The sequence below is a fragment of the Trichoplax adhaerens genome, genomic scaffold (genome assembly GCF_000150275.1).
Source record: "Trichoplax adhaerens TRIADscaffold_31 genomic scaffold, whole genome shotgun sequence".
Taxonomy (NCBI): domain Eukaryota; kingdom Metazoa; phylum Placozoa; class Uniplacotomia; order Trichoplacea; family Trichoplacidae; genus Trichoplax; species Trichoplax adhaerens.
This window is the reverse complement of record NW_002060971.1, coordinates 224,611-237,805: the sequence shown is the minus strand read 5'-3', so window position 1 is coordinate 237,805 and position 13,195 is coordinate 224,611. Positions and strand designations below refer to the sequence as shown.

Sequence of the window (13,195 nt, the reverse complement as noted above, 5' to 3'; positions counted from 1 at the left end):
GTCAATCAAGATACCCACATTAGTATAAAAATTGTAGTTAAATAATATCATAAATACTTATGTATGGAAATCACAATCGCTATTAAATGTATCTCTCCGAATGTATTGATTGATCAACAATTATTAAGAGTAACTAAATTCAATTTCACATACAATATCTGGACATTACATGTTGACATCAACTTCAGCCACTGAGCTAACTTTACATGGAATTGGAAAATAGGGGAATAAATATCTACAAATTAAATGATGTTTACGATTCAATTCTTATTCATGTAAAGGCCTATTTCGATATTGCAAATTTTCAAAATGAGTATCGAAGATAAAGAGAAACCCATAAGCAATGTGCAAACTGCGGATGATAACGAGCCAGAAGAATCTTACTTTGGCTATGGCCCATTCCGTCCTAAATGCTTACAATTCTTAAATCATCGGTGGTGCCTAATTCTTATCGTCTGTTTGCAAGTATTTGTTTCCGGAATGATGATATCAGCATTTGTAGGTGTTACTGTTAGTTCTATCGAAAAGCGATTTCATCTAAGAAGTGCAGAAGTCGGCGGCTTACCAGCAGGTGAAGAAATTTCTGCCGCTGTAACTGGTTTCATTGCAAGTTATTATGCTGGTCAAAGACATAAGGGTCGATTTTTAAGTGCTGGTGCATTAGCTACCGGAATTGGCGCTATCGTCTATTCCTTACCTCATTTCTTTGCTGGCGAATATCAGCCTATCAGTACAGCTTCAAATTATACTGACTTATGTGTAGCTAAATCGGCATCTTTTGCAGCTGAAGTATGCGCAGCAGAATCAGTAGGTAGTAATGCCTATGTTCGAAATTTCTTTTTCGTATTTATACTGGGTCAATTAATTATGGGAGCCGGTAATAACTTATTGTGGAACATTGGATGCGCCTATGTCAGCGAAAATGTCCACCCAAAATCATCTGCCATGTATATCGCAGCGATGATGACGGTATCAACACTTGGTCCATCAATCGGTTATATCGCTGGAGGAAATATTTTAACAATCTATATAAACACACCAAAATCTCCACCAGAAGGTAAAATCAATTATAAACTTAGCAATGTCGAAAATTTATAGGCAGTTCAAATTTTAGAATGATTAAATATCACATAAAAATATTTGTAATAGCATAGACTAGACTTAATACAGCAGAAGAGCAATAGTGTATCATTTAATTCATAGCTGATCTTGAACTGTCTTGAACGATTGGCTATTCTTTACTAATAATTAATATATTGCCAACATAGGCATTACATCATAGACATCATAAGCATAAACATATTTCCAACATAGTTTAGTAACATGATGCCATTCAATTTTTGGTATACACATCTAAGGTATTACTATATTCGATGCACGGTGGATTGGAGCCTGGTGGATATTATTTCTGATCGCTGGTGGTGGCCTTATTCTTATTTCAATACCGCTATTTGGATTTCCACGATTTTTACCTGGATATAAGAAATTTAAAAGGCTACGTCTAGAAGAAGCTGCAGAAACAGCTAAAGTTGATAACGAATATGGTCACAGCATTAAGGAGATCCCTAAAGCAACGAAAGAATTAATCACTAATGTGCCGTATATGTTGCTGGTAGCTGGTTTAATATTTGAATATATAGTAGTTTCCGGAATTGGATTATTTTTCGTTAAAATTCTTGAGGCACAATTTCGTTTGCCAGCATATGAGGCTAGTTCGATTCTAGGCTATATTGGGTTAGGTGGTGGTGCAACAGGAATGTTATTGGTAAGGGATATTAAAATGCAGAGTACTGAAGTTATAAATCAATAGAATAAGCAGTGAATAGAAATCCATCATATTGTTTAAGATCGGGTAGTGGCTATTTTTAAAAATTTCTAGATACGTACTTAATAGGATAATGAATGTTACTGGATTCAATTTTGAATTTATGTTCTATTATATATCATAATATGAATGCAATCCGTATGATTCCATCTGTTGATTTGAAATTCTAGGGCGGTATTCTCATGAGAGTATTTAATATGAACGGATCGAAAGCTACTTTCTTAACCATGATTTTAAGTATCATTGATGTTCTTGCGGCATTTTGGTTATTGTTTAGCTGTGAAAATCTTCCATTTGCTGGTGTTAACAGTGCTTATCCTTTAACACCGACATCATCTATACCAGAGTAAGATTTTTTATTATTCGGTGTGATAAATTAGTATAAAAATGAATCATGCTACATACCAAAATTTATGAATTATTAAAGTTTTGCAAGCGTATCGTGTTAAGATATTAGTAAGATCCAGCTCGTAGTAGCAATAAGAAATTTATATTTAAACTAGATAAATCTACTTGCTTTCCTAGGCGTTTACCTGATAATTTATGAATATCAGTTACATGTAAGGCTTTGTTTATATTACAGTCTATAATCAAATGCTGCCATCCAATACTGGAATATCTTGATATTTTGACAATTCTTTAGTTAAAAATGACATCAGCGCACCCGCTTTTAATGCCCAGTATTTGCTATAATCACGTATCTGAAATAAATATAATATAGCTAACAAAAAATGGTCTATAGCCAACTAAGTTGAGTGCTATCATCCAATACACTATCTGAAGGTCTTGGTGATACAACTAATTCCGCAGTTAAATGACATCAGCGCACCTGCTTTTAGTATTTACTATAACAAACTATTGAGACTTTACTTAAGATTGCATACAGCAGGTTTTTATAAGTCTACCATGTCTGAAGTAAATACAATATAGCTAAAAATATACAACCTGCTGTCAAGTGCTACTATCCAATAATGGAATATATTGATAATCTAGCCAATTCGCCAGTTAAAATGATATCAGCGCACCTACTTTTAACATTTGCTACAATCAAGTATTGAGAGTACACTTAATGTAAGATCGCGTACATTAGGTTTTCATAGTCTACTGTGTCTGAAATAAATACAATATACTTTAATGCATTTACTGTGTGGAATTACTGTTATTTTCATTTGTTCATATTTGATCATAACATTTGATTTTAATGCACAATATATGTAATTAGATTCGGTAAACCCATACTAGCTGCTACATGTAATAATGATTGCATGTGTAAAGGCGTCAAATTCAATCCTATATGTGGTGTGGATAGAGTAACCTACTTTTCGCCATGCCATGCCGGTTGTACTAGTGGCATCTATAATCCCACATATTTAACCACCGTAAGTTCTATACATCTACTACTAGGAAATATTTCTATTTTTTGTTGGTACATTTTTTAATAAAAGTTGATAGAAAACATCCGGTAATTAACACATTCGTTGATTTAAAATCTTGCTACATTTTAATTAAAACTCAGCATCCTAAGTAGTGTTGCAGCAATCAGCTGTTAATTTGAATAGTAGATAAAGTACCTATAAGCTCAATTAGCTAGATCTATAGCATTTAATAATTTAAACTAAATTTGTATAATACGAGGAATAAAAAATATAAACATGCATGCACCGAAAAGAAATACAGTTGTGTAATTAGCGTTACATGCATGTAAGTGGCATAGAGCAATGTAAAACTGTATAAAATTATTATTAAGAGATAAAACATTATCCTTAATTATAATTTATAGAGCTATGTAGATTAAATTAAGTAACTACATGCTCAGTTAGGTAAATTGATAGCATTGAATAACTTAAATTAAATTTGTATAACGCAAGGAGTAAAAAGTATTAACATGCGCCTAAAAGAAATATAGTTGTATGATTAGTATTACTTGCTTATAAGTGATATAGAGCAATGTAAAACCATATACAGCTATTGTCAAGGACTAAAACGTTATTATTGATTATAATAATATAGAGCTATGCAAATTGTAGCTGTATTAAAAATGTCAATCAAACAACGGTACGATTCGATGCTGTAAGTGGAGCATGCACTGAACCGTGTCCATATTTAACACCATTCGCCATTGGTTTGACTATATCAATCGCAGCTGCTGCCAGTAAAATCGTACCATCAACAGAGGCAATGCTAAGGTAATACAATTATCTTAAATACTTACTATAAGTATTTACAACTATATACCTAAAAAAATATAGATGTTTATCGCGTTTAAAAATAACATAATTGAGTCTAATAACCAAAGATACAGAATCGAAGCTGCACTTAGTACCCTACCCTCTTAATGTAATACATTATTAATTTGTATACAATTTTAGAATAACAACTAGCAATATTACATATTTATTAACATTTTTTGGAAATCAATCTAGAACTTTTAGCAATAAAACGAAGGGAATCGTTATAATTTTTTCTATCATCACTAATAACTCACTCAGATTCATTTTCAACCATGCAATACAGGAGTGTACCAGAAAGTCAGCGAGCATATGCAATGGGTTTTAATTGGGTGTTTTTAAGATTAATAGCTAGTATACCTGGTCCAATTATTGTTGGTGCATTTATTGATCGCTCATGTACTTTGTGGACAAAGGATTGTGATGGGTCATCAACTTGTTGGGTATATGATAGCAGGTCTATCTCTTACCATGTTGTGGGAACAATTGCGGTTATCAAGTTTTTAGGCGCTATTTGTTTCTTTATTAGTTGGCGATATTATAAACATGATGATACAAAAAGGAATTCTACAGAGGAAGAAGAAAAAGAGAATAGAATGCTGTAGCTATTAATTAGACATAGATGTTATGTGTTACGCAAAATGCTACAGCTTGATTGAGATCTTTAGGGTAGCTGAACCGAAAGCGTAATATCATTAACAACAAAATGATCTAAAGCTTAAACTACAAAGCATAATAGTAGTTAACGATTGTCACCGCTAGAGGTGCTAGGTATAATTTTACTTGTTTCTTTTAAATAATTCACTCTGCTATGCTTGTATCCTGCGAATTTCTCAATAAATTAAGCAGTTATATTGTCGTACGTATCTACTAATAGTTTCATCGCCATGCGTAATTGGTTTGGTGTTGGAATGAAATAAAGCGATAAATATACCGAAAATATTTCGGAAACATTTATATCAGTATTTCTGTATAAGAAGGCTAATATTAGCAAATTTTATACAGAATCTGCTTCTCTAAATTTACGGTTAAGAACACCATTTCATTATTTCTTTACAGAAAATCATTGGCCGTCAAAACTATAACTTTACATTAAATTTAGTATTCTTTTGCATTATCTATGTTAAAATACATCAATGGGTAGATGAAGAAAGATTATAGAACATAATATTTTTTAAGTATGCATCAAGATTTAGGTAAGCTCTCCTTATGATTTTGAGTCGCTTCTTATTCGGTAGTACGTGTGTAGCATTAAACTACAATTATATAGGATCATAGATAGTAAGTAATTCAAAGCTACCTTTATCTTAGCGTAACAAAATAACGTGACAACAGAGATTGCTAGCGCTTACCTTTAGCTGTTACAATTTTCTATTCGTAATCTATTTATTTTCCGACTTTAACTGCAAGAAACAGCAACCATCTCTTCTACGAGTGTATTGTAATACTCTTTGTACGGCATGAGAAAATAGTGATAATATATATATATACTAGTGTCACTGTTGCGGACGTAATTATTAAAAAATTCTTATATCCATTTCATTATTCATATAGAATACGATACCTAAGTACTCTTATATTAGTTAGCTACAGGAAATTTTAGTAATGCATCACTATCCTTGGTACAAGTACTTCTAAATACACCATGATATTTAACTATAAATTTAATAATAATGAATAGTTTAATTGATTAAAATAAATACCATACTTAAAATTTTATTCTAAGCCTAACAAGTAATATCACGTTCAATTAATAGTAAACGAAAAAACTTTCAATGTTTCTAGCAATTCCGGGTCGAAACTGAACACCTTGTATTTTATTTTACACCATGCACGATAGAATTGCATGCTCTACAAAACACGAGTGATATCGTATAACCAGAATTGGAATAATCATTCCGTGAGATTGATATTAAATAAAATTAAAACCATTCCCTGATCAATTGCAGTTTGATTATTAATTCTCTGCTGTACATTGGCTTTTATAACATTACAGAGAAAAGCTACCATATTCACGCTTCTCAATCAAAAATATTAGGTACGTCGAGAAAATACCAAAGTGATTACATTTTTGGTATGCTATACAGGCCTACATTCTTATTTCAGGTTGGAGTGACAGATTAATTAGTCTATCCAAGCCAAAATGACAAGGTTTATATTAAACGTTAAAATATACGCAATTGTCTAATAATTTCTTCTCTACAAATTAATTACACTAAGTTCGCTAATAAAATAAATCAGTTGCACATTTCAGATAAACTTTAAGACAGTGTCGTACAATAATCGATATTTGGAATATCACTACTTGTATAGTATAGTGCGTAGCACAATGTATTATATTGAGTGAAATCATATATTATACAATAGTTATAAAATTTTTATCTTCCAAAATATAAAAAATATTTCATCTCAGAAAATATAACATAGCGTTGATTGATGAGGCTTGTTAAGTTCAAGGACATACTTTAAGATCCGTACAACATCCATAATGAACAACAACTCCATTAGGGTAACGGGCAAATGCACTAATAAATAAAACGTACAGGACAAACGATAATCAGATAGGAAAGCATAAAAAAAGGGTAGACGTCGAGAAATAATTATAGACTACAATACGAGTTCAGTAAAGCGCTCTACCTGACACCGATCCTTTGACCACAAACACGACATGACTTATCTTCCGATATGTTTGAAGAGTTTTTCCTGTACTGCATTCGTAACTCTTGAACCTACGTGACAGACAGATGTAAACGTTTCAAATTACTAGATTATGATTTATCAGCATGCAACGACGAGTGCTGTACTGTCATATGACATACTTGCAGACGTTGCGAATACAGCAGACTCTTTAATATGAGACCATTACGACGTCGTGAGGTTCGATCTTCAACCACATTCATAAGGAAGGAGGCAATCTCGTTCACTTTCATAGTAGGAGGCAGAAGGACTAATGCCTGCGTTATAGAAAATTGTACAGTTATTACCTAGATGACAATTCGCACTCCTTAATGTTTGATACCTCCGCTGTGTTAATACGATCGTAATATTTTTCTAGTATTTCTAAAGCTCTTTTAACATTTGGTTCAAGTTTAGGTATATCCACTTTGATGCCTAATCCTTTCGGATCAGGCGGAGAGAGGTACATTCTAAGGAAGTGGTGGTAGACCTAAGAATAGTTTTAGCATCAGCCAATAACTCAGTTTACAGGCAAAAATTTCATAGTTTAATTCACTGCGTCTAATTACACTTACCTCATTATGTCCACTACCTTCACTATTATAATGTCTCCAACAGTACCTATGTGATTGGACAGCAAAAACATTAAAGCAAAAGTATCATTGTCTGAATTGTTTACTACCGACAATAAAATAAACATTAAATATAATTAATCATTAAGCTTACTCTTCAGCCATTTTATCATCTTTTACTACATGAACGTAAATTGCTAAGGCTTGATCATGACGACCAAGACGTCCCAACAATAATGCTCTCTCTTCAAATAACCCTAGCAGCAACAACGTACATGTTATTGATCTCTGACATTTTTCAACGACATTTGTAAACATTACTATGCAGTCCTTACTTGATGTTGGAAAAAATGTAACTAAGCTTTGAGGCGTATAATGGTTGGACTGCTTAAGAAACATTACCAGACGCTGTCTACTTGCTCTAACAGAAGCATTTTCTGACTCTTTATGACAGAAATAGCAAATTGAGTTCTGTAATGTTAAGATGTCTGTCGATGTGATATTGATGAAATACTATATACAATACCATTGGAATTTTTTACAGTTTCGTTTTCTACTTCTTGAAGATACAACTTAATGAGATCGTTATGGAATTCACTTTCTTCTTCTTTCCATGTATGTATAATATGTTCCTATATAACGAATATTGGAAATTTTTGATAACATTATAGTAAACCAACAAAAGATACATTACCTCCACATGGATCTGGTTATTAGATATTATTACAAATAATGGGCGATTTAGTAGAAAATAGTAATGTCTTGTACGTACCAAATATGGAATACACAATTCCGGACAATAATTTTGCAAGTGCTTATAAACTTTTCCACGAGGGAGGCTTTCAACTTCTGGTGTATTTTCATCAATAAATATCTGTATTATAACATGAAATTAGAATTATTGATGCGAGTGTTGCAAAATTTTAGCATACAGTAAATAAACAACATTATATAGTTGCTGTGATAAGTTAAACATAACATATTCAATACGTTGCCAGTGAGAGAAACAAATACGAACCATTAGACCACTATCGGGACTTGTTTTTAATACCCATGCAGAAAACTTAAATATTAACTTTAAATTTTGCTCACCTATAATCACATGTATTAAAATATTACAAACATTTCAAGCATGATAACAGCCTATTGCAATGCAGAACAATATAAATTTCAGGATCTAGAGTGTAATGCAAATGAGTCAATTTATAGTACCCAGCTTCTGCAAATAACTAATAATTTTATCATATCCAGATAATGGAGAATCACTTCTCTTGGCTTCACTTTTTAGTAACTCTAGAGCTGAAATGAAAATATATCAACAAATTCGACTATCAATTTAACCACAATTAGTAAAGAACGTTGCTTAATTTAAAATTTAGAAGCATGCCATCTTGTTGTTTATTAAAAGTTGCAATTAAATTAGGTAGCATAAGAACAAAGCTAAAACGAAAGGAATCCATACCTCGTTCATGTAGCCCTTTACTTTCATAAAGTATAACAAGTTCTTCCAAACTGTTCGTTTCTTTTAGGACTTTAACACTTGTATCTATATGACAATTGTTATCTTTAAGGCGTAAGAGAGATTTTACTACACCATTGCCAGTCTAAGAAGGGAAACATGCAAGTTAAATTATGTCAGTAATTTCCACGATAATACGGCAAAGGCATACGTCTATAAAATAATTTACGATACCTTTATATAGCATTTTAACAAAGTTGTATCAATAACTTGCAATAAACTATCTCGTTTCTTCCCTGTATATAAATTAAGTGATGATAATAATTAATTGATATCAGCATGACGTTATTACACATTTGTAATAAGATATGGAATAAAACGTCAAAAGATAGCATTATAACCTTCTTCGATATCGTTTGGGTTACTATTTTTCTTTTCTTTGATATAGTTATTTCTAGCATCAGTAAGATACTCTGCTAAGAATGTTAATCCATTCTGTTCAGCAGTTGATGGTAGACGTGTAATTTCTATAGGATATTTGAAATTTGTCAACGGTTCTTCCCCCATTAAACCAGGAAATAATCCAATAATGATACGAACATCTAATCATAAAGAATGATCACAAAGTGAGGAAAGAAATTTATATAAAGATATTCAGCTTGTTCTTTCATCCAGAAAGGGTGTTTAACAATACCTAAATTAAGTTCAGTAAAATATTTAAAGGCCCGTTGGAAATAATGCTTTGCAAACAAATCAAAAGCCAATAAGATTTTTATACGACGTGTTTGTTGCTCTTTTTGCGCTCCATCTATGGAATTGACATTCTACAATGAAATTGACAATTAAAAAAAGTACATACTGTATTAAACATCAGTCGGAATTATCAACAGACATTTTTTATAAAGTATGAATAGAGCATTACCAATAGATTTAATGCCAGTTCGAATTCTTTTACATTGATTAAAGTTTCCAATTGATCAACTAGTCGTACTGGTTGTACACGCCATACACAACTTTGTGAAGCTAAATAGCAGTATCTAACAAGAAAATGATGTAGTACGAGTATAATTTAATATATTCTCAACAACAACTGTGTACAGCATAAACAATCTTAGATTACTATTTTTGGATATCTTACTTGTCGCAAGTTATCAATTTGGCTTTGTCGAATTCGATACTTTGCACCAATGTTGGAGGATCAACAAGTCGAATTTCTAAATACCTACAAGGATGACAGTGAAAGCTTTCAATAAAACAGCAATACCATGGGGGAAAAAAATGTGTCAAAAATCAGTACACACCTTGATAATATTCCCATAATATAGGGCGCAGTGTAAGCTAAAGCAACAGCAAATGGTACAAGTTTGTAATCGATGATGATCATCATTTCAGTTGGTAATTTTCAATTCAAGCAATCTTAATTTCGGCCTTAACTTACTTATATTGGCTGGTGTATCACTCCATGTTATCGTGAAACTTCTTGCCGGTTTGCCATCAGAATTTAAAAATACAGTCATATCATCTTTTTGGACAGCTACTATACCGTTTCTCAACGCAGTTATCATAGGCTCTGGAGATTTTCCAATTTCGAATAATTCAAACATGTCGTTATTATCCAACTGAAATATTAATAAATCAATAAATATTGTGAAAGAGGTTTATCCATGTTGGATATGTAAATTGATACCACTGTAAAGCAGTCATAAGAGTAGTATTTATTCTCCATTGATGTATACCTTGATAACGTAATAAGACCTTTTAAAACCTAACCAAAGGTAATTTTTAGACCACATGACAGCCCTAGGTGTATCTGGCACAGATAAATCAGGGCCTAACTCGACAAAATTGACATCTTCCCAAACGTAAATCTATCATAGTGAGAGCATTACATCATTAATATACAGCAGGTAGTGATTATTGCAAGATAACATGGTTGATGGATCTATATTCATTATCGAATCAAGGTTGATACCTGTAATTTTTTCTTGACGGCAACACATAGACGAATTTGATCTCCTAGAAGTAATATTGAATTAGAACGTCAACATGATGGTGAAAGATTGAACTTTTGATGAAATGATTATCATTCATTCAATTATTTTAATTGAACAGGACTGTAATTCAATATAATCTGACGTATAGATACAATCGCAATCAACGATGACCTACCATCCTCTCGGTTTTTCTATACGACGTCACAATATTGATCAGTAGTGGATTGAAGAATAATTAAGTTGATCGATTGGTCATTGATTAATAAGAATGTTTTTGTCAATTATGTATTGCCATTGGTGTACTTACTGAAACATCAACAGCAAACAGAGTTGCTCCTCTTGTTTTGGCCATTTGATTAATTAACGTCAAGGATTTTAATTCATACAAGCAAATGGTGGAATCTAATTTTATAAGAATAGAGATGATATCAAGAGAGAGATGCTCTATTGACGCTACCTTTGATATCAATTTACGCTGGTTTAAAACATATCAATAGCATGTAGCCTTTGAGAGGGTCGGCATCCTAAGGCTGTTAAGCTTACCTGATAAACTAATGAGTAGGTTTATACTTTCAATAGCTGCCATCTAAGATTATCATAAGATAGATGATGATAATACGATCAAGTAGTTATCATAGTACGCGTATTGCATTATTATTTTTTTGGATTCGATAAGTTAGGAAAATATTGACATTTTATCATGCTATTGATACTGTAACAAAGATAGTTTGCTCTATCCAGTGACGATAGTATAGACTGCTAATTTAGTTACCTGTACGATTGGTTTCTTAGAGAAATTCTTTAATGTTCGTACAAGTTTGATATCCGGGCTAGATTGATCTTTACCGATAGTAAATGAAAATCAAATTACCTACGTAAACGTACATTGTAGTGGGTGCACACTGCACAGTGCAGGTAACTTATCACCCTTGAAAGTCATGACACTTTTGCTTGATTTAATGTTGCAATGGAGTGTCAACTAGTAGACATGGAAAATTGTTCTTTCCTATTATCAATTGTCTATTGCACTATTTTTACCTGGGCCCATGGTAATATTGTAGGATATTAAGACACCATCTCTTGTTCCTACCAGTAAGTAATCCCCTAAAAGTCAAGTTGATTGAATCAAAAATGGCTTACAATCAATGCTAAGTGAAATAGATCCATTTTTCTCTTTTAGAGCTACATGGAGCTAAGTTGAATTTTTGATCAACAACAGCTATCGTAAGTTGTACATCTTTCACTTGATGACTACTATACTGTACTATCGTCTTGCTATTGGTTAACGTACTGGACAAGCATAAGCCCATTGCCACTACGCTTTGCTGTCTTGCTTTTCTTACAGGAATGCATATTATTATTTTTATTGCTGATACTAGCATTCTATGCTTACCGTAGGTGCAAATAGATTCGATAATTAGCTTGGATGGTAGTTTCTCCACTACAGACACCTTTTCAAACGCTGTATGAGGCATTTTTCATGGCAAGAGTGCTTCAATTGCTCACCAATTTCAAGGATCAATGCAAGGAAAATGGCGAAAATTGCCTTATTGATGTGGCAAGTCGACTGTTATGAACTAGCACCGATTGCAATGACAGTATGACTAGACTAGGGAGAGCTGCGATCAGGCAGGGTAGGGTTTCCAACCGTTGTGAAGGGTAGTACTGTCTGTGTTCTTTTCTCACTCGATTACAAAACACTATGATGGAGTCGGCAGTGTCATGCGCGTGCGTAGAAGTCACAAGCAAGTCACCTGTATGCCCAACGACCATACAGGTACAGTAGAGTAAATGCTTTTGGCTTGATGTGGGTCTGGTACGGTACGGTACGGTACGGTACAGTACGTCCACTACCCGTACTGCTTTGCTGTACACACAATTTGACCAGAGTCGTCGTGCTCACTGTCCTGTACACAGTGTACAGTGTACAGTGCACAGTACTGTACACTGTACTCTCCGACAACTGTACACAGTAGTTGACCATTTGAACCAAGAAGTAGCAGGACAAATATACATAATTTGATCAGAGTCGTGCTAGCTGTCCTGTACACAGTGTCCTTGACCATTGCAAGCAAGACGTTGCAGGACAAAAATACAATACATTTATTTATTCAAAATTTGACCAGAGTCCTGCTAGCTGTCCTGTACACTGTAGTACATTTACTTGACCATTGGAGGCAAGACGTAGCAGGACCAAAATACAGAATTTGACCAGAGTCCTGCTAGCTGTCCTATCCACAATGTACTGTACAGTGTACAGTACAGTAGACGTACAGTACTCAGCCATACCGTACCGTACCCAGTTCAAGCCAAAAGCATACTGTACAGTGTACAGTGTACAGTACTGTACACTGTACTCTCCGACGACAGTACGGTCAATGTTGGGAATACAGTAGTTGACCATTTGAACCAAGAAGTAGCAGGACAAATATACATAATTT

At 33.3% G+C, this 13,195-nt stretch overlaps 2 protein-coding genes across 2 annotated transcripts; one reads left to right on the top strand and one right to left on the bottom strand.

Moving 5' to 3' along the window:
- Window positions 1-309: 309 nt before the first annotated feature.
- Window positions 310-4,658, top strand: TRIADDRAFT_33189 (uncharacterized protein; the record flags this gene model as incomplete). The annotated part of the gene is made up of 6 exons (XM_002117848.1): window positions 310-1,057; window positions 1,359-1,765; window positions 1,996-2,171; window positions 3,048-3,204; window positions 3,836-4,011; window positions 4,340-4,658. The coding sequence occupies 6 exons, from the start codon at window positions 310-312 to the stop codon at window positions 4,656-4,658; spliced, it is 1,983 nt and encodes a 660-aa protein (XP_002117884.1).
- Window positions 4,659-5,799: 1,141 nt separating this feature from the next.
- Window positions 5,800-12,229, bottom strand: TRIADDRAFT_61902 (uncharacterized protein; the record flags this gene model as incomplete). Its single annotated transcript, XM_002117829.1, has 27 exons — window positions 5,800-5,904; window positions 6,518-6,578; window positions 6,691-6,782; window positions 6,873-7,007; window positions 7,073-7,219; window positions 7,305-7,350; window positions 7,456-7,558; window positions 7,828-7,933; window positions 8,074-8,175; window positions 8,320-8,393; window positions 8,514-8,600; window positions 8,764-8,905; window positions 8,995-9,056; window positions 9,162-9,362; window positions 9,455-9,584; window positions 9,683-9,797; window positions 9,899-9,982; window positions 10,062-10,098; window positions 10,199-10,379; window positions 10,497-10,628; window positions 10,733-10,776; window positions 10,930-10,945; window positions 11,062-11,156; window positions 11,298-11,340; window positions 11,527-11,594; window positions 11,793-11,858; window positions 12,148-12,229. The coding sequence occupies 27 exons, from the start codon at window positions 12,227-12,229 to the stop codon at window positions 5,800-5,802; spliced, it is 2,556 nt and encodes an 851-aa protein (XP_002117865.1).
- Between the last annotated feature and the right edge of the window lie 966 nt (window positions 12,230-13,195).